The sequence below is a fragment of the Bactrocera oleae genome, chromosome 6 (assembly GCF_042242935.1).
Source record: "Bactrocera oleae isolate idBacOlea1 chromosome 6, idBacOlea1, whole genome shotgun sequence".
Lineage (NCBI taxonomy): Eukaryota > Metazoa > Arthropoda > Insecta > Diptera > Tephritidae > Bactrocera > Bactrocera oleae.
In genome coordinates, this window is record NC_091540.1 from 4,264,016 (window position 1) to 4,286,963 (window position 22,948).

Here is a 22,948-nt window from a genome sequence, read left to right on the forward strand (position 1 = left end):
AAAGTTTCACAAAATGTATCACAGATTATCAAAGTATATTAAATTCTATTAATGTACATTATTCTTTATTTAATTATAAAATTAGATGCATTTTGAAAAAATTCACGAAAAAACTCGTTTTTTCGGACTTGCATCGGATATACAATAACTCCTTAAGGTAACTAACCATTATAATAATAAAAAATTCTTAAAAATCAAGTGATGAAGCTGAAAACAAGATCGCGTCATATTTAGCATTTTTCAGCAGTTTCCTAAGTTAATGTATTCTTCAAACAAACTCTCAACTGCGGCAACCTAACAGTTTCTATTAGAAGTCCTACATCAAAGAATTCTTAAACGAAACTTTGTGACAAAATAATGCTGAGATAATTAAATAATTTATTTTATTTTATGCATTGATGTATGCATAGTATGGGCATATGTACATAGAAATATTTCTTAACTCGCACTGTTAAAAAAAAATATTTTTTTTTAGTGTACAACAACAACAAACACCAATTGAGTGCTAGTTAAGCATTGCTACTTGCTGTGTGGTCGATTCGCGCAAAAACAAAAAAAAAAACATAAACAAAAAAATAGCTAATTTTATTTTTATTCACATTTCACTACTTTGTTCGTGTGTGTAAATTTGTATTTTTTTGTAATTAGTTACTGTGACAGCGCAAAGAAAACGTCGCGTTGCGGCTTCAAAGAAATTAAAAATAAAAAAATAAAAAAGTGTTTTGGTTTTGTGCTCGTAAATTTGTATTGCACAGCTGTGAGCAATATTTGAGTGAGAAAGTGTGGCAATTGAAACAAGTTGAAAATATAAATTTTTTTTTTTTGTTGATGTGAGGCTGACCGCACTAAATTATTTTAGTTACCATGAGTTTATAGAGTTTAGATGGGTATGTGCCTTAAGGTGGACACATTTTCTATGGAAAAAAATTTTAAAAACAATATTCTAAAACATTTTTGAAACATGTTTTTTTTTTTTAAATGTTAGATGTGAGAACTGAAATCGATTTGGAATTGTAACCTCCGATTTCTGAATTTCGTGTCCTCTTAAAGTTTTACTTTACCAAAACCACCAAGAATTGGACTATTACCAAAAATTTTTATTTTAAGGATTACATAATAATAATAACAAACAATGAAAAAATCAATAGTCAGTTTAGTGTATATAGCACTTAAACTCACAAAATTCACGTATACACATAAGTACGTCGGACGGTACTTCGTTAAAGGCTAAGAGCAGATCCATGCTCCATCGTTTGATGATTGTCATCGGTCCAATTACTTAATTCACACTCCAAATTAAGCAAAACTTGGACAGAGAGGTATAATAGTCTCAAAAGATTTACTATTAACAGCGAATCATCGACATGTATTGATATTATTAAACTATCGAAAAATAAGTATCGACATTTATCGATAGTACCAAAATACCAAAAATTATTTATCGATATTATGAAACTATCAAAAAATAAGTATCGATATTGTCAAACTATCAAAAGTGGATATAATATCGATATTTGAATTTATCGGTATTATCAAACTAAAAAGAGTAATTATCCACAATTATCAATACTATCAAACTATTAAAAGTGAATTACCGATTTTTTTAAACTATATATAAGTTAATTATCGGCATTTAGCAGAGCGAATTAACGGTACTTATTGATATTATCAAACAATAAAAATTTAATTATACACATTTATCGATTTTATTAAATTGTTAACATTAATTACCGACATTTATTATTAAACTATCAAATGCGAATTATCGGCATTTATCTATTATATTGAAAGTGAAGAAATGTCAATATTATTAAGTTATAAAATGTGAATTATGGACATTTATTGATACTATTATCAGGCTTTCCAAAAAGAATGATCAGAATTTATCGGTATTATGAAAAAAAACAAATATAATTATCGACAAATATCGAAATTATCAAACTATTAAAATTTAGTTATCGACATTTATCTATGTTATCAAACCAATAAAATTACACTATCGGCATTTATCGATATTCCCAAATTATAACAATTTAAATATCGAAATTTAGCGATGTTATCAAATTGTCATCGATATTCTTAGACTATAAAAAGCGAATTATCGACAGTTTAAAAGCACAAGCAAAATAAAATCGTATTTCTTGAGTCACCGTATAGATGACTACATAGTAAATCCCACATAAAGGCAAATATGATTATAAAAACAAATTTCCAAACTTGATCAACAAATGTATAGTACAGTTCTTCGCAACTATTGGAGAAAATCACAAATATACTCATATTAATAATAAAAAATCTCAAAGCAAGGCAATAAACTCTATGATAAAGTAAGAAGGCAAACAAAACCAAGCAATACAAATAGCGACGACAACAACTGCCGCAGCAAACAACCAATAAAAACAACAACAATAAAGTCAACATAAAACAACCAATAAGAGCAGCACAAAGGCAACACTTAAATGTTAATAACCAAAACGCAACAACAAAACGTTGAACAGCATGAACAGTGCACTTCGAAGTGGCAGCAACCGGTCGTTGGCGGCACAAACACATGTTGCACAAAACAACAAACAACAAGTTGCAATAGCAAACATTAGCAGTGGGGGAACGCATATGCTTCGCATGAGTTGCGAAGACATTCTAATCGCCAGTGGCTACTCGAGCCCCGCGTCCCGATAGCACCAACACTTCGATGATCGTCGCATATGACAGTTTATATGCATGTGAATCTATATATATATACATATGTAGGTATATACTTGTATGTGACAGCAAATTTCATTTGCGCCGTTGTGGCAGCAGTACCGGTGGCAGGTTCGCTCGTTGATTCGTTCCTTCGTTCATTCGCTTCGATGACAGTTCATCATTATTCAAATGCAACTGCAATTTATTGTTAATCATTTGTTGTTGTTATCTGGCTGTTTTTTGTTATTACTACAAGTATTGCTGCTGCTAGTCTATGTGTGTTGTTGTTGTTGTGTGTTTTCGTTTATTGCAACAACATTTGCTGCATTGCATTGCAGGCATCAATAGCGAACTATGCGAACAACAACAACTGGGAGTGTATATATGGGTGCCTCTACATACTTGTATATGTATTTACATATGGCAAGATTTTGCTTCTCTTGCCGTTTTGTCGCCACGAGACTCAGTTTGCATAGCAAATCATTTAGCGTATTAAATAATTATTATCGAGACAGGAAGTGTTTATTTATTTATGAATTTAATTAATTCATAAAAACTAAATACTGGAAATACATAAATATTAATAACCAAGAATTTATTTGAGAAATTTTAATACTCTCGCAACCACGGTTGTATATAAAGAATTAAAAAAAACCATTGAACTACCATTTAAATTACACTTTTTTTTATGTAATCGCGAAAATATTAATTGAAATCAATAGCAAATTCTCAATTCTAAATACCGGTTTGAAAAATTAAAAATAAATGTTTAATACCAAAATTTGTATTAAATATTAAAAATGAAAATTTAAATTTTTTTTGTTTCAAGTGGAGGAGGAGATACAAACCCAATAAAAAAAGCTTGTCGTGTAGATAACCCGTATGTTGGGTTAGCCATGGCGTATGAGTTATCTTTTTTAGAATGATCTCTTTTAAACAGCCTGTAAATTTATTCCATTTATCATTACGTTGTTGTTGGTCAAAAAATATTTTCAAGCTGCTATTTTTAATGAAGTTAATTATTGTGGATAAGAAATTGTCAAAATTACGAGAAGAAGGTGCGCAATTCAACTTTTCTAAAAAATCGTCTACTTATGAATTTTTAAAATCGATTTTTGCATTTGCGTATATGGTATATCGAAAACACATATATTTGAGAATACTCCCTGAAAATTTGAAGTTGATTCTTTTTTAGGAATTTTGTCAAAAATCTAAATGTTGACTAGTTCTTCGATCATTACCTGTTTCATCTATAATAATGATTAGATTTTGGTTTTGGAGTTTGAAATAATTTTAAGTAGAAAAATTTTAGACATTAAATATTTATTTCTAAAAATATCACTTATAAAATTGCAAATACAAAAAAATATGGCTTACAAAATATTTATTGCACCAAAACTTAAAGCAAAAGCATCTTGCAACTGCCACATGATATAGCTCCTCCCAAAGCAACGCCCACAATTCACACTAGCAAATATACACAACGATTTGTATAGTTTTTCCAACACCCACATGATCAATACCTTCCCAACAACCAATACAATTCGAGGCACCTGTCGAATGCTGACAATACAAAGACACAAAAATAGGCATGAAAACGCTGCGTGTAAATGTGTGTGTGTAAGCTTAAAGATAGCAACATATTTATGTATAATATACCTATATACACACTATTCTATTATTATTCTAAGCACTCCCCGTCGGCATACATATCATATCAAGTTGCCAACAAAAAGTTATAGATAAACAAATGGACAGCACTGGTGACAATCGATCAAAGTGTACCGCATCGTCGTTTACGAGCGTGTACGCTGAATGATTCATAAAACTTGGCAATACGCAAATTGTGAGTATATACCCTATAAGCATATGCAAATATAAATATTATTGTATGCCAATGTTGTTATATGTGGTTTAGTAAATATCATTAGGAATTATGTATGCTATTAAAAAGACATTCGCGCAATTAATTTCCTGGCATACAAATGAACCTCGCCAATAAACCAACAATGACCTTAAGTCTTACAAGTGTTAATTCACCTGGAGTAGCAATATTTCATGTGTTAATCGTAGGTGTTGGCCGCGAAATGAAATGGGATAAATGAAAGCATTAATTTATCAAATGTCAAAAAATGGTGATTTTATCATAGAAACTTGTACAAGTTGTCAATGTAAAAGTTATATTCATTAATTAGTGTTTTTTAGAGGTATAGAAATTTTGATGACATTGCAAATAAATATATAAAAAAATTTTTTTTGTATATTTCGAAATTTTTTAACTAAATTTATGACATAAAGTTTAATGCCATAACTATTTATATTTATTAATTTTTTGTGTACATACAAGTATGTATATACAAGTATCTTTATATCTGAACTATTTTTCATTTTGATTTATTTCATATAGTATTATAGTAAATATCTATGTACTTGTATATATACTGATTAACCCAGCTAACGTAAATACCAAAAAACAAAGGCCTTCCGCTTAGTAGGTGTTTAATTTTAGCAAAAATTTCACATTTTTCTTTTTATTTTAATTTATTTTATTTTATTTCTATTTTTATATTTATACTATTTGATTTTCAACAGCCGCGTCGCACATTCTTCATTGGCCTCGTCGACGCGTGTCAAATGCGCTAATGCCAACGTGATCGTGATGCGGCTTTTAGCAAAGCTATTTTTTACAAAGATTTTATTTATATTTTTTGCTATGTAAAGTTTCCTGGTTTTATATGCACTATCAATTTCCAACCGAATTCAAGCAGCACATAATCATCATGACTATATTTCTAACAAGAGCCAAGTTTTCGATGATTTCTCGGCCTTTATTGTATGTTTTTGCGGCGCTCAAATATTTGTGTTCGTGATTAAGTATACGCCTTAAAACTCTACTGCAATATTTTCAACGATTACAAAGCCGTGATTCCATTGGAAACACAAAATTTCAAGCGAATTCGTTGCTTAATTTTTTCAATGGTCAAAATTACCAAACAAACTGTTAGCATCGTAAACCAAATGCTACCAAACTCACACTAATTGAGTTATGGAGATCAAACTTCACACGAAAAGAGCTTGGCAGCACTCTAGGACAATATTTTTTATCGTTGCAGCTTGCGCGCGCATTTCAAATGGTTTAGTACGGGTCAAATTTGAACCTTTGTATTTTTATAGATTCAAATAGCATACTTTTCAACGCAGAAAATGATAATCTATAGCCTGTGCCTGCCCGCTAAAAAAGTTTAGTGCAAGGTAGTGTCGATTTCGGGATCTCTATAGCATTGAAAAGGCTTGTTGAAATAGTTTTAGGATATTTTGCATATAATTTGCTATAACAGTTATTCTTCAGTTTATTAACCTTGAATTTTTCATAAAATATTTAAAAAATAGTAATAAATTTGAAAGCTGTATTACAACACGACTGCATTTAGACGCTTCTAATTATTATCTGTTAACTGACGCACACATTTTCAAAGCCTAGCAAGAGCACCATTTACAAAGCGAAGCAGCAATATAGTTTTAAAGAGCTTTTCATTAAACTAAGTACCCAGAAAGCAAATGCATAACTTGCCGTTTATTAAGATAAATGAATTAATTAACATGTGTAGTTATGTATATATGTATGTATGTGTGTGTTTGTGAGTGAGTGAAGGGTCTATTTAAATGAGCACTCGAGCCATTTATACAAAGCCAAACGCCATAAATTTGTCTTTATGTTAGCAAAAACTCTACTCTACATATGATGGTTCGTCTGTTATGGCATGCAAATGCAAATGTGCAGTATATCAACAACTGTATAAAAGAACCGCTGCACTTAACTGCCCAAGCCAATGTATGTGCATACACTTGAATGCCTAATAAAGATCTATGAATACATGGCACGCATGTGCAATTTACATACAAACAAATATGCAGAAAGATAACAAATTTGTATGTGAGGCAACTACTCGAGTTTACAGAAATATTGTATATATTTATACATATCTACACATATATAAGTGAGTAATTATATGCAAATGCATATTAGAATTGTGCCTCTCTGCATATCTTATGCTCATAACCATTTATTCATCACTTTCAATTAAAATTAAAATTGCCATTGCCGATGGCCGATGGTTGCAACTAATGCGTCCACTTAGGAGTAACGGCAGTTAATGTCTTTACTTTGAATGCTTTGATTAGATGCAGGCGTGCTGTGGATTATGATAGCAAATTTTTCATTTTTTTCCCAACTGGTTTGCCTTTTTGTTGTAATTATTTTTTGTTGTAATTGTCTTGCAAAGGCAGCAGCAAAATTCTAAATATTATTGCATAACTTAAATGCTGCAGCTCTTTATTGTTTTGTTGTTGTTGTTGTGCAGCTGCAGATAGTCTGCATAGCAATGTCGTATCTATACGTCTGTCTGTCAATCTTTGCGCTTTACTTTGCAATAATCTTCACTTTCAATTAGCAATGCTGCTACTTCTATACGCGGCACTGCCAGCAGCCGCTTACCATTGTGATTATGGTTCATTATTTACGAGGGTTGGTTGCGAAGATGCTGATTTGTATACATAATTTTTTATATTTGTGCCCATCAATTTCAAAAACTTTCTACACCCTGAACAGTGTATATTAGGTTTGCCACACCCAACACCCAAAAGGAAACATCAGAGAGATATAAATGATCAGCGTGACGAGCTAAGTCGATTTAGCCAAGTCCGTCTGTCTGTCCATGCGTCTGTATATATATCAGCTGGTCTCTAAGTTTTTGAGATATCAATCTAAAATTTTGCACACATCCTACTTCAAATCATATCTCAGTCAGCGCAATAAGTTTCGTATTTCATCCGTTTTTCACTTAATCCATTAACTCTACAACACACCCACGCACCTGCACTCAACTTTTCATAGTCAGCAATTTTCCTAGGCATATCTTTTTTTTCCTAATCTTCTACTGGCTACACTTCGCATTTGATGCCTACAGAAATTTGGCGTGCTACACATTTCTAGTCAGTTTTTTGCGCCCTCCGCAGCAAAGCATCCCTACATTTTCTCTAGTAGGAGTAAAGCCTCTACACTTTCGAGTTGCTTTGATGTTCGTCAAGTGCATCATAGTTGCGCTGCTTCAGCAATTGCTGCCAACGTCATGGCAAAGATTGGTGCTCAAACGCTTTCGCGGCATATTTTTCAGGCCACGGTGCGCACACACACATATACATATGTATATATACTTCCACAAAGGCATACTTCAAATTGCCTGTCAGCGAGACACTTTATTTATGGCGTGTTAGAAGTGTCATTAAAAATTTGTAAGTACGATTATGTTGACAGAAATGCCATTTGACTAGCTTCATTATGCATGGTTTCTACTTTGCCATTTGCATTCTAAAATGAATATGCATGATTTGGCGTTTTGCATTGTGAAATTGTAAATATTTAATCCATTTCTTGTGAGTTTACATTTACTGGTGTCAGATTAAACTGGTAATGCGCAATGGCGTTAAATTGATGCTGTTCAATAATTTAATAATGAATATATAGCAGTGAGTGTGTTAAATGAATGAGCTTATGTAAATGGAGAGGCTGTCAGTTTCAATGAATATAAATTAAAGTGCAGATTGACAGATCCTGTTGTCTAAGATCATTAATCATGGATTTGGTTAGTTAGTTGATTGCGAGGTTGAGAAGATAGGAAAGACGTCTGACTAACAAGCACCGCCGGATTTACTCAGTATATACGATTGAGCTAGACATTGATAATTTGCTTATATAAAGTTTGTTATATTATTTCTCTTCCAATTTGATGGAGTATCTTAGTCTCAATCTACATTCAATTGGAGCTCAAAAACGAGCTCTGCAAAACTACACCAAACCAATATAAGGTACTAAGGAAATCTTTTCAAAGTTTTTCAAAGCTGCAGAACCATAAATCTGAAGGTTGTATCAATTTATCAAAAGATAATTAGATGTGAAACCCCCGAGCTTCGAAATATTTTGCTTATTACATTGCAAGCTATACTCAATGAAATCTTTTTTCGATTAAATCTTCAGCCCCGATACAGAAATTGGAGATCTAAAACCTATTCCAGGACCTGCTGGTGTCTGGAGGATGTTCCAAGCATAAAGAAGGGTGATACGTAACACGACCAAATCTACCAAAGTCTACAAAATTTTACAAAGGGGTAGAACGATAATTTTGAAGTTACTATCAATTTATTGAAGGGAAATTAGATATAAAGCATCAATGTTTGACCTCAAACCTTCAAGTCATGAAATATTGTGGTTATTGCAAGTTAAGCTCAATGAAATCTTTTTCAATTAGATATAAATTTCGATACAGAAATGGGAGAACTGAAAACCATATTTCGGCTACATAACAGATCATGTTTTTAGTATAAAAAGCGTGAAACGTAACACGGTAAAATAAGCAAGCGACAAGAACTAACGATCTGTCAATTTATTTAAGCTCAGGCAAGAAGGAAACCTTCCTTTATTTTATTTATTTCTCTCTTTATTCATTTTTCTCTATAGTTATAGTAGATAGTTCTCTGTTTTTATTTATTTTTAATAACACGCTTATAAAAAACTCAGCTTCATTTATAACAACATACAAAATTCCCAAAATGAAGCGTACACTTTAAGGATCTCATATTTCCCCATTAACCCATTGTTCGCCAACTATAATAATTCACAACACTGTCAACTTTAAGCCAGTTCAAATTAAAAATGCCTATTAAATTCCACACTATATGATGGAAAAAAATTTTATGATATTTTTGAATAATTGTCCATGCTATGACTGCGACAAATTCATCGCATAAAAAAGCACTTGAGATCACTTCAAAGTAAGAAAGTCACTAAAAATAGAGCTGTAGAGAATTTCGCGCAAATATACGTACAAAAACAAACAAAAAGCAAGTAAAATGTCTTTTTATGTGTGTATGCATGTAAATAAATGTATGCCAGCAGCCAGAGGATCTCAGAAGGAGGAACGACAAAGCAACGCCTCAAGGAATTACACACTTAATTAATGAGTGTTTTTGATCTTACTCGGTTATGTTTTCTTACATACTTATGCGCATACACACATAATATATAAAATGGAGCTTACGTACATATATGTCGTTTAGCTGTATAAAGACGAGGGGAGCTTTATAGAACAGAGAAACGCTTTATTAAAAAAAAAACTTTTAAAAGCCCTAAAAATAGTATAATCATATTTCGATTCATATACAAGTATAATCAGGGCTGCAAACCCCAGAGTAGTTCTGGAATTTTTCTCGCCAATCACGATCACATATTATTTGTGGGTTCAACTGATTTCTATGAGTTTTGTCAATAATTTCTAACTTGAGTACGCTTTTTTGGTGATCTATAGCATAAATGTTTCCTGTGCTCTTGCGTTCAATGGATTCCATGACTAAACTTAGGTCTGACATTGGCAACCTCTATATATAAAGTCTTTTTTCTCATTAGTTGTACATCCAGTGAATTTCTATGAGTTTTGTCAATAATTTCTAGCTTGAGAACGCTTTTTGGGAGATCCATAGCTTGTCTCTTAAGCGCTCATAATCCCAATGGATTTAACTAAATAAGTATTTTGTCATTAAGATTTTAGGTTTTGCCAATCTCAAGTTTTGCTTTAAATTTGGTGTTATTTTCGAAGTAAAAATTAATGTTTCTAAGCATTCAATGTAATTTTGGTCCCTTTTTTTAAATACATTGTATATGAGCTTTTCTCCATTCCTTGACTTTTTAACGCTAACAAAATGGCGTCGATTCCAAAAATAATGAAATTTTTCATAAAACATACAGTAATAGCGAAATACAAATTGCAAAAGCTTTATCAGACTAACCTCGTATGGGCTAATTCAATAATTTGCGGGAGAAAACTGCAATAAACAAAACTAAAACTCGACAAGAAACAGCCTAAACGAGCAGTACCACAATAAAGACAAATAAAGTGATTCGACTTGAAGAGCTACTATGAGATAATTTAGAGTTGTAGGGCCGCCACTATAAATGAGGACATTATGAAGTGACAAAAAGCTATTTCTTTGGAATATTTCATGTGACTTAGAATTTTTTACTTTTTGAATCTCTTTTTTACTGTGTTGCTTTTGTTGTGTTGCTACTTTCTGAATGCAAAAATCAAGCGGAACATAACACAGACAGACAGCTAGAGGGTCTCGTAGTAGCGCAGCAAATTTCCCTATCAAACGAACTGTCGCCCACCCCCTGACACAAGTAAGTACAGCAGCGGATGACACTGTCACTGTCTGTCAGTTTGGCGGCCCACGCCACTTGTGTGTTTCCCATATATCACCCGAGAGTTGTGTTGATAATAATGCGAATATAATCCCATGAAGAACGAGTATTTGGCGGCATGTGTGTCAGAGACATTTTATGTGGCAGCGCGGTGCAGTGTTGCACAATTCACGCTAATCTACATTGGGTGGCAGTGAACATCTCGAAATTGTCACACAGTCGCAAAAGTGACATTCCAAAACAACACATACATATGTCTTAATGTGCCTTTATAAACAAATAAAAAGGCGGAGAAAAACTACGCGAATGGCGCGAGGTGTGTGGATGTTGCCATTGCCCTCTGTGGCAAATTGGGAATCGTCAGTACGCCGGGTAACGAGGCTAAGCAGAACAAACATGTGTGTGTGTGTGTGTGTGTGTGCTACTCGTTTGCAACGAGGCACGACACAATACTTTGCTGCTGTTCGCATGTGTGCCTAATTATTTCATGATTAACTGAAGTTCAAAGCAAAGCGAGAAAATTAACCACAAAGGTACATAAACACAAACTATGACAATTGAAGATGTTAGCAGCGTGAACTCAAAGAGTGTATGGTGTGGCAAATTTGTAGAGATAACGATATGCACACAATTTGCATTAATCAGGACTAGAGTGCCGTTATAGGAGGCGAAAATATTCCAGCAGGCAATAGTTCGATCAGGTGAAATACCGAGGTTTATCCTTGAAAGAAAGCTTTTATAAAGGCTATCAATTGAGGAGAGAGTAAGGAAGTAAGAAGAACGGCAATACAAGCATTGAGCTCGCTAATTGTGCTCTCCAAATTAGTGAAGAAGTGTCGGTTCTCACTAGAAATAGCACCAAGCTACTTTATTATCAGCCTGGTCTTAGCAGAATAGCTTGAGTAGCAGAGTCCCCACTTCTGAAAAAATTTAAAGCGGTATCAAATTATTTTCAAAGAAAAAGTATAAGAACTCTTCATTGCAAAGACAAAATAGAGCAAATTTCTGTACGTAAACACTAAAAGAAACCTTTTTCTTAAACTTTTCAAAATGTTTAAACTTTGTTTGGATGCATCTTGATGTTGGGGTTAAATTTAAAAGTTAAACAGGAAAAAAATTGCTGGAACAACTTTCTCCACAACTTCAAATTGTTCCAAGATTTAGTGAATACTGGATTAAATAAGAATTCACAATCTAGCAAGTGGTGGTGACGAACTAAACGTGTCTATGATTTAATGAAACTTCCAATGAATCACATTTCATTCAACGATTTGACCTAATTGTAAAACAAGGATGTTTTTATTCACTATGCACTAAATTTACGAAATCGAAGAAATATAAAAAATATTATACTATAATATATTGCCACCAACGCATACATAACAATATACATACATATATGAAATAAAAGACTCGCGAATATGCGATCCGGGTGCATGTAGTGCTGACAAGGTAATAAAATCGAACTCTCAGCTAGAAACAATGAATGTTTTGTTTACACAATAGCATATTTATGAATACTAATAAGTATGAAAATGTAAATCAGATTCTCAGAATATATATACTATATATTTATATATGTATGTAGTAATGTAATAATAATGTTATCAGTTAACAAAGCACGACCCCAAGCCCTAAGCCAGATTGTGCGATGAATGCTTATTAATGCTATGCAAATGATTAAACCGCAATACTACGCTGTGCCTTGATAAGTACAATACATAAATTATAGAATTGCATAAAAAAGAAGAAAAAATAGTAACTTCGGTTGCACCCTTCACAAATACAAAGATTTTCCAGATAACAACTTTATTTTGATCGATCAGTTTGTATGACAGCTATATGCTATAGTGTTTCGATATCGGCAATTCCGACAAATGAGCAGCTTCTTGAGGAGTAAACAATATGTGCAAAATTTCGATCGATATCGTAAAAACTCAGGGACTAGTTCGCATATATACAGAGGTATAGAAAGACGAACATGGCTTAATCGACTCAGCTCATCACGCTGATAGTCTAAGAGCCAGTGGATGGATGTATCATTTATATATACATACATATATTTTATAGGATCTCCGACATTTCCTTCTGGACATTACAAAGTTCGTGGCAAACTTAGGGTATCTTAATATAATAAAATAGTTTTCTACACAATAGCTGCATGTACATATGTGTGGAAAAATCAAGTAGAAGACGCGACAAATACAAATGCCAACAGATACTTATTTATATCAGTACACAATTCACTGCTATCGACAGTCACTTAGTAATTTTATGCTAACACAAGCAGTTTGTCAACTCACCGTAGGGCACCTTATCGTCTTGGTTGTCATCCAGCGATGTCGCCGATGAAGACACGTCGTCGTCCCACTCCTCAGCTGTATTGGCGAACGGCGCTGTAACCACTTCAACGCTATCGCCATCAACAACAACATCAATAATATCATCAGATGAGTTGGAGTTGCGTGATTTTTTATTTTGCCGCTGACGGCGACGATGTTGCCGTTGATGTTGCTGCTGCTGTTGTCGCCGTACACGTTGTTGCTGTTGGCGTTGGTGTTGCTGTTCACGTTGGTGTTGGTGTTGCTGTTTTCTCAAAACCAATTGTTGCCACATTCTTTTCTCTAACGAATCCATGAACACTGCGTCGGCGTCGGCATCTGCGCTGCTCTGCCGCAAACGACTAAGCATTTCACGCGCCTGCGCCGTCGTGTATTTATCCACCATATCCTCAACGCTCGCGCTACCAACATTGCTGTTATCGTTGCCATTGTCGGCAGCCTGTGCGGACAAGTGTAGTAGCGTTAGCAACACGATTGTGGTGAGCGTCAGGCAAAATTGCAGGTAATGCATTTGTTTGTTTTATAACTTTTTTGGTTTAAGTGTTTGTTTGGTTGTTGTGTTTTATTTTCGTTTTGGTATTTCCTTTTACAACTCTATTGCTTGATAAGTTATTCTGCAGGATATGCTAGTTCCTGTCGCTTTTTTTTTTTTCTTTTTACCGCGTTTCTTTTCACCGTGTTTTAATTGAGTGTTTTATACTTATATTTTTTGCATTATACACTTGTGCACTCATTGAATTTATGAATTTATGTATGTCATTAAATATTTATCACCGGAAATGTAGATATTTCCACTATACCGCGTCTTCAGCGCATTTTATTGCATTTGTCTGCACTTTATATGCGATAATTTTCGCATTGCATACGCCTTCATGCCACACTATCAGTTGAGCTGCTGAGTAATGAAGAAATTAATAAATATGGTAAATAAACACTTATCACTGCACAAAATATGTGTGTGTTGACTGCTGCACATTTTATTATATTCCTTTATATTAAACATTCGTCTACAATGGTCTCCGCTAATTTTATAAATTCAATAGCGCACATTTTCTGCATCAACGAATTTAAATTGTCACTTCTCGCTTAATAACCTAGCCTTTGTCATCGCGTCCTATGTGCCATTTAATTTTTTTGTTGTGCATTGCTCGTTCTTTACGCATTTTGACACTTGCCCCACTATTTGTACACACGCATTCCTACACATACTCGCCCGCGGTTATCAGCTTGTGTGCCCGCACTCGCTGGCATATTTCATATATTAATAACAACTAAATTCTTTACAGCATTAGTTATGCTAACATATATATATACTCACACATGCACACATATTCGACTGTTGACACTTGCTACAAGTAGTGTACTAGTATTTGTTGTTATTTGTATTCGTATTTTTGTGCAGCCACACAAACGCTGGCAATATGAGCACATTTCCCAATTAAATTTTTAATTGAAATTTGTCGCGGCATATTAAACGCTCTCATTCATTTGGATTTATGTGCATTTTTAATGACGAGTGTACATTTATTTCATCAAGCTAATAAATTTTGTGTGAACAGGCGATTTAGCATACGATGCAATGTAAACGAGTTAATAGCGATTAATTTCTATGATGATGAACTCATCTCGTTGCACTATGAGTATTAGGATTTAGTGCATGATGCACCGACATGTGTTATCATCATTATTATTAGAACAAATATGAAAATTTTGGCATTTATGTAAACAAAATTTAGAGTGCGTTTTAGGTGAAATTCAAATTTCAATATGAATAATAAAAAATTGGTAAAAAAATGTTATTTGAAGCTCAACCAATTTGAAGCTACAGCTCTAACTAGCAAGCAAAACAATCTAGTAGTGTTATTTTAAGGTTTATGGTGAAAATGCTCTAGCTGCGCGAACATGCCAAAAATGAAACTAGAAAGTTTGCCTCGCCCGCCTTATAGCCCACGATTTTCCCCTTCTGACTATCATTTGTTCGGGTCGATGCAGCATGCGCTCACCAGAATACGGGTCACATCAGAACAGATAACCAAAAATTGGCCTGATTCATTCTTGGTCATCAAGCCGGCTCAGTTATTTTCCGATGGAATTCACAAATTGCCAGAAAATGTAGATGGGCAATACTTTGAATAACACTATTGAGCATATTTTTATCAAAAAAAAATTAAAATTTGAAAAAAACCAAATATAGTTATAAATACTGTCACTGGACTACTATTTTAAAGTTCACTAGTGACCAGAACCTTCATATTTTTATTTTTTTTTTCAACAAATTAACACGCAAGTGTCCATTAATATAATCGCAGCGTACATTTAATTTAAACTGCATTTGCATATACTACAAATAACCTAAGCAACTCGCACATGTCCTCACACGAATAAAACTATACACAAGTTCCCGCGCAATTTTTACTGTCCACTTCTGCTCCAATACGCGACATCATTAATTAGTCCAATTGACCTCCATTTCGAAAGTCAAAATTTGAAATCAACAAAGCAACAAAAAACAGCGTACAACAAACGACACAGGGAATGAGTAACGAGCGGCAGCGGAAAATACGGATAGACAACATAGCACAAAGGCAAACAGAAGCCAGAAGCATGAAGCACTTGCTCAAACAAACACACACACACACCTAATGGTGGAGGTGGAGTATAAAATGAGGCAGACAACAGCTGTCAAAAGCAAAGTCATTGAAAAGCGGGGCATTTTAGCTTGTTAAAGGAAGTCAACCACTGACAAATACCAAAGAAATGTATTATGTGCTTTATGTGTGCAGAAAGTAGTAATTTTACTGGAAATAGAGTGAGTGTGGGTGGCGCACAGCATGTTAGCGCGTTTGTAGTTTGCTAGCCGTGTGTGGTAAGCGAGATTTGAGCGCACTTAAGGAAGATGCTTTTACCGGCATGTCTAGGCGGACGCTTTTATGTTTTATGAAAATATGGTAAACGCATACTATTACATTACCTTTTTCCCACAGCACAAACAAGTGGGCGGAACTATGAGCATGCCAGCAAAATCACGTTGCCACCCCCTGTGAGTACATCAAAGCAAATTCCCACACATAAATAAAAATGCCATACTTTGATGTTTCTAAATTGCACTCAGCGGTGAGCACGCAAGAAGTAGGGGGACAATATACAACAACTATATGCATGCATATGCACGAGGATAATGACGGTAAAAAATACAGCTGCATGGAGATGCAAATAGCGGCACAGCGCGCTGACAAAGTGTAGCCGTTTTTGTTGAGACGCGCGCACGTTTGTATAGCACACTTTGAGGCGCGCAAACATGCTGTGCACACACACACGCATACACTAGCAGCTATTGTGTCTCTCACTCTCAGCAAATAAATATATATATTTGTATGTAGTACAACAAAGGCACACTTTTAAGGACACCGCACGAGACACAAGCCAAGCGCGTACCACAGACCCGCTTTTCAAAGGATTACAGCGGTGCCGCGCGGCACGGCGCACAACTCGTTGACAGATAAAACAAGCAAAGCAAAGAAATCCTCTGTGATGTTGCCGACGTCATCCGCTACTTCAGAATGGGGCAGCAGCCACTAAACATTAACGCCAACGCCATCACTACCTTTGGCGCATCATCGCGCGAATTGGAGTAGTTGCCACCACCCCCAACCCCAATCAACTCATATTATCACTCTTGTTAAGCTATTTCACTATTACATCAGTCGTACACTGTCACTCAATGCTCTGCGGAGGGTAGACTTCCGGCGTAATGGTAAACAAAATGTACGTACAAGGTAAAATAGAGCACACAAAGGTTTTGTGGCAGGCGCGCAGGCGGGTAGTGGTCTTTGTGTAAGACGTCAGTACAGCGTGTTGGGGTAACGATTACTCGTCAGCGCATTAATTATGTATGTATGAATGTATGCTGTTAATAGCAAACAGTCGTGAGGGGACATTATATCAAAGTCCCGTTTATATTCGCGCGCAAACGTTGAGTGTAGTTTAAGAAAAAAGGATACAAAACAAAAACTCAAAATGGACAAACTATCAAAGAGGGGCCGCTGCGCCGATTGCTTTTTGCTTTGATACACCGTAAGTAATCGACAACTCGTTTGTATGGTAAATATGTGTGTTTCCGTAAACTCATATTTAAATAGGATACCGGAAGCAAGGATGTTAGCGCACGTACTGTCTAATTTTTGTTGTTGTTTTTGTTCCGGAAGTACCATTCTTTGCAACATAAAGTGCTACAAGCTTTTAATTTTTTTTTTTATACTACGTATAACTTATAAAACTATATACTCGTTTTGTTTACTTCTATTTTTGTTTTGATCACTCTTTCACCAAATTTTGTATGCAACATGCACTTCAAGTATTTATATACCCGCGCACATTTCGTTTCCGTCCGTCTACGCGCACACGGCACCCATTTATTACGATTGATAAAAGCCAAATGATACGCAGTTGGGCAGAAATGTAGCAAAAGACTTGGAAATTATACTACACTTTCATAAAAAGTAGTTTGGTATGAAAAAAATTTCAAAGCAACACTAACTAGGCAAGGAAATGGAGTTGCCAGCTCAACTGAAGTTAGCAGATAATTGAAATATTTGCTGGTTATACAAACAAAATATTTAAAAAATGCATTTTAACACTAATTAAAAATAATACAATTATTATATTTTATATATAATCGCCTTGTCGTAATACACCCTAAAAAATAGAAAGTTTTTTTTAGATATTTTCAGAGTATATAATATAATAATCTACATTCTCTGATATTTCTAGAAAAAAATGTCCCCTTTTTATAATGTATGTATATACGTATAACATTTTATCTTCTGCTGTTTAACAGTATTTTTTGATACGCCTTTATTATGTTATTTATTTTCTCATATAACGTTTCTATAATTTTGCATATAAAATCCCTCAACTCGCTTAGATAAATCCTCTATATTTCTACTGTCATACTGCGCTATCGCTGCCGGCGCTGACGTAGTCGTTATATTTGTTTTTCACCGATTTGACATTTTGCTGTCTAGCCGTTGTCGCTGTCGTCGTCGCCGTTGTCGTCGTTATCGCAGCTGAGTCTTCGTAGGTTGTTCGTCATTGATTTTTTATTTTTTCCAACGCATTTCCGCAAACGGCAGTGAAAAAATTTTGTGTCTTTCAAATAAAATTCCCTAACATCATAAATTGTTGCAATTAATTGCAAATTTGTGGAAAATTTGCAATTATGGGCGACAATGAGCAAAAAGCGCTGCAATTGATGGCTGAGGCCGAGAAGAAATTAACGCAGCAAAAAGGTTTTCTCGGTTCACTTTTTGGGTGAGTGTGTGTGCCACCAAAGTGCTCCAATTGGAGCACCAACTCTTAATTGTGTCGTTTATTAACTATTTGCTTATGTGGAAATATAAATAAACAAAGATTTTCTTTGTTCAAGAAAAATTGCCAGTGATTTATATACATACATATATAATGTAGGTGTTTATTGCAAAATGTACTGTGTCGCAAGATTATCGATTTTTACACTTGTGTGAAAACAAGAAGTGATGACTAAGCAGTGAAACGTAAAATTCGTATATCATTAAAACTAACTATGAACAGCTTCAGTAATGACTTCATTTAAATTATAATTAGAAAACCTACATTCCCATGCAGTTGATAGTTGCAAAGGGTCACAGATATATACTTGATCTCATTGGTTGTGAAAGCAAGCGCGTTGTCGTAATCGTCAGCCTGCGCGATTTCGATTTTTCGCAAGATGCCTTTGTACGCAACGCCCCGTCTGTCACCCACTTTGTTGGTGTTTACACTACACTTTTCTCACACTACATACAAGTTCCTTGTTTTTGTGCGCTAAGTCCTGTGTATACTGAAATTTGTGGCGCAGAAGCATAGCCTTTACGTCGCAGCACCTTTCACCCTACAGTCAGTGGACTTACCCTAATAGGCTGGTATGTGTGTAAAAATCTGTGCACTTTAAACCGATGTGTGCTTATACAGACACTTTAATGGAATGTCTACGTATATATAGAGCGATTGTGTGATTGTGAATTTTACTACTTTGATGTAATGACATATACTTAGTTATAAGAAGATTTTGTAACATAGCGTGGAGTATTGGCTGGTATGACACTCAACACTTTATGCTGACTTTTAACTTCGGTAAATGTATAGTTTAGGTCCCCCAACTAAGGAGGCCTCAAAAATTAATTTTTTTTTTAAATCGTCTTATTTTTACGCGTAGATTACAAATTAACTTCTTTGAAAAGCCAGGTTTGCCGCAAACTTTAGCAATTCCACTTAATTACTACTGCATTACTCATACTCGACAGATATGGAAAAGCAATTTATGTTAATAATAATACAAGTAAAAATTAAAAAAAAATTATATTGGAACATAATCATCCTACAACGAAGGACACAGTTTTTAACGAATTTCCTAAATGCACCATTATTTTCTTAATTATAATTTTGTCCGGCAATTTATTTTAAGTTATAATTTTATTTTCAGTGGTTCGAATAAGGTTGAAGATGCCATCGAATGCTACCAACGCGCCGGCAATATGTTCAAAATGTCCAAAAATTGGGCTAAAGCTGGCGAATGCTTCTGTGAGGTAGCCAACTTGCATTCACGTGCTGCTAGTCGTCACGATGCCGGTGTGGCATATGTAGATGCCTCCAATTGCTACAAGAAGGTTTGTACATACAAAAGCACTAAATGGAGAATTTTGTTAATGAAACTGATAACAATTTACAGATTGATGTTGAGAGCGCTGTCTCGTGCCTGCTGAAGGCGATTGACATCTACACCGATATGGGACGCTTTACCATGGCAGCAAAGCATCACCAGAGCATTGCTGAAATGTATGAGAGCGACCCAGGAACACTGGTAGGTTAAACAATATATTTTACAAAACAGCTTATCGTTTTGTTATCATTATATGTGTATTAATTTATTTAACATAATCTCACAGGCCAAAGCTGTACAGCACTATGAACAAGCTGCTGATTACTTTAAGGGCGAGGAATCGGTGAGTTCAGCCAATAAGTGTATGTTGAAGGTAGCTCAATATGCCGCACAGCTGGAGGATTACGAAAAGGCTATAAATATATATGAGCAGGTTGGTTCAAGCGAATTTGTTTGTATAAAGTTTTTTAATTTTATTATATGGCAATATCTTTTTTACTGTTTAGGTGGCAGCTTCATCGCTGGAAAGTTCACTGCTCAAATATAGCGCTAAAGAGTATTTCTTCCGGGCTGCATTATGTCATCTGAGTGTGGATCTGTTGAATGCTCAACATGCTATTGAAAAATATGCACAGCAATATCCAGCATTCCAAGACTCGCGTGAATTCAAGCTCATTAAGGTGTGTTCAAATCAATTTTTTTTTTGTTGAAGCATAGTTATAAAAAAACCCATGTAGCTAATTGTTATAAAGCAACTCTGAAGCTAACATATAATATAAGTATATTTAGTTTGCCACGAACACCCGTCTGTCTGTATATACACGTATTAGCCCCTCAGTTTTTAAGATATTGACCCGAAATTTTGCACACGTCGTTCTCTACCCAAGAAGCTGTTTATTGGTCGGAACCGACAATATCTAGCGGTCCGATACAAACTGATCGATCAAAATCAAGTCCTTTCCTTGTATGGAAATGTTTTTTATTTGACAAGAACTTTTCGAACGAAATTTGGTACAGCTTATTTTCCAAGGCAACGGCATAATCTCCGAACAAATTGTTCAGATCGGACCAGTATAGCATATAGCTGTCATACAAATTGACCAATCAAAAGCAATTTTTTCTTTTATTTGTGAAGGATATTATAAAATTAGTGCAGCTGAAGTTAACGTTTTTTCTTGAAATATTATTTATATAGTGATAGTATTAACATATTTTTCTTCTGCTTGTATTAGGTGCTTTGCGAACACTTGGAAGAGCAAAACATCGAAGGCTTCACAGAAGCGGTCAAAGATTACGATAGCATCTCACGTCTGGACCAGTGGTATACCACAATATTGCTTAGAATTAAGAAAGCAGCCGATGAGGATCCCGATTTACGATAAATTTATCATTAATATTATTAATTATATACAAAAAAAAAAAGAAAAAATAATATTATTCCAAAATAGTAAACGTATATAAAAAAGAAGCATAAAACTTAAACGTAACTTTTTAAATTCCACATTCACTTGTCGAATATTCAATAGTTATACATACATATAAATACTTTATTTTTGAAGCATACTAAAGTAACCCTAGTTAATTAACAAAATAAAACTAAATTGATTTTATTTTATTTCAACAGTTGTATAACCAAAATTTCAGACACATACAGTTATTCTTTTACAAACAGTACAATAACAGGAACCACTACACCCACACACACACACACACACAATTATAACAAAATAAACACAATATACAGCAAACAGTTACCAATTGCTAGTGTTTCGTATAACATAACGGAAAGAAATAATCAACATTATTACTATTATTAACATAATGGAATGGAAGCAATACTAAAGCTTCTTAATACCAAAAAACAAAAATAAACATTTTATTTTAAAATTTCATATTGTGTAATACAAAAAATGTTTAATAGCTAACACTAAGAATTGCCTTGTGACAATATGTAGTTAGCAGAATTTAAAATGTATGGAAAATGGAATTTTTGCATAACTACCAAACGCTACAGCTGCGCTAAGCGTTTGCAAGTAGCGAGTAGCAAGTGAAATATTGAAAAGAATGTGCGCTAAAACAATAAAATTGATATATAATAATTGTGAGAAATTACTGCTCTTACCAACGACGTATATGCAATGCAAATGTGGCTAAAAAATGCATGTGAAAACTAGAAAAGCAAATAACGAACATGCAACGCTGACAAAAATATGCGGAAAAATGGAGAAATGTGAACTAATTGGCTAGTGCGGTGCGACGATTGAAAGAATGGTAATGCAAACATGCTTGAAATGTGCTGTTATGTACAACTAAATTGAGTTTTTTTTTATTAAAAATATAGAAATGAGTGTTCGTTTATGGCATATTTTTTATTAACAATCTGTTATATGCACGAACTGTTTTTGTTTGCTGTAAAAATAATTTTTATATAATATTTTTTAACTAATTTGTAAGTGGAAATTTGCTTATTTGTTATTATATAACATAATAATAAAGTGGTTGGTTTTTTTTTTGTTTTTAATAAATAAAATTTATTTGTAATATTTTGTTCGTTTTTATTTATTCCTTTTTTGTTTTAAATATTTTTTTTTTGTTTTTAACATTATTTTAATTTTTTGTTTAATTGTATTTAAAAAATTTTTTTTTTTGTTTAATAAAACTGTTAATTAAACAAAAAAACAATTTTTTTAAGCATACTTTTTGCTCAAGGCTAACAACTTTCAAAAACATATATATGTTGCCAAATAAATATATAGCGTTATATACGTATATATGTATACTAATTGTAGCTGTTCGTTACATGTTTTAAATGTTAATTCAGAGTTATAACGCGTTATTTGAAAAAATAAAAATTTAAAGCTGTAACTTTTTGTGTCAAATTATGAGAGATTCTATAATATTTATGCATGCATAAAAAACATACCATATATGTATGCATTACATACCATTTAATGGATTTATTTAGTTAAATGCAACTTACATTAAAACAAAACT

General features: G+C 33.9%; 2 protein-coding genes across 4 annotated transcripts in view; one reads left to right on the top strand and one right to left on the bottom strand.

Annotated features, from left to right (window-relative positions):
- Nucleotides 1–17,708, bottom strand: part of Reck (Reversion-inducing-cysteine-rich protein with kazal motifs) — a 43,800-nt gene extending 26,092 nt beyond the window's left edge. Inside the window, exons 1-2 of one of the 3 annotated variants that reach the window (XM_036358271.2) lie at nucleotides 17,576–17,708; nucleotides 13,240–14,170 (exon numbers count right to left, since the gene is read on the bottom strand). In XM_036358271.2, coding sequence (XP_036214164.2) covers nucleotides 13,240–13,789 — 550 coding nt within the window. In that variant the 5' untranslated portion in view covers nucleotides 13,790–14,170; nucleotides 17,576–17,708. Of the gene's footprint in view, nucleotides 1–13,239; nucleotides 14,174–17,575 lie in introns of those variants that run through there. The other 2 variants (XM_036358270.2, XM_070111243.1) reach the window with 2 other exon arrangements.
- A 599-nt stretch (nucleotides 17,709–18,307) lies between these two features.
- On the top strand, nucleotides 18,308–21,555 carry alphaSnap (Alpha-soluble NSF attachment protein). Its single transcript, XM_014241230.3, has 6 exons — nucleotides 18,308–18,588; nucleotides 19,778–19,961; nucleotides 20,024–20,155; nucleotides 20,241–20,387; nucleotides 20,461–20,634; nucleotides 21,187–21,555. The coding sequence occupies exons 1-6, from the start codon at nucleotides 18,497–18,499 to the stop codon at nucleotides 21,334–21,336; spliced, it is 879 nt and encodes a 292-aa protein (XP_014096705.2). The 5' UTR covers nucleotides 18,308–18,496; the 3' UTR covers nucleotides 21,337–21,555.
- Nucleotides 21,556–22,948: the final 1,393 nt, after the last annotated feature.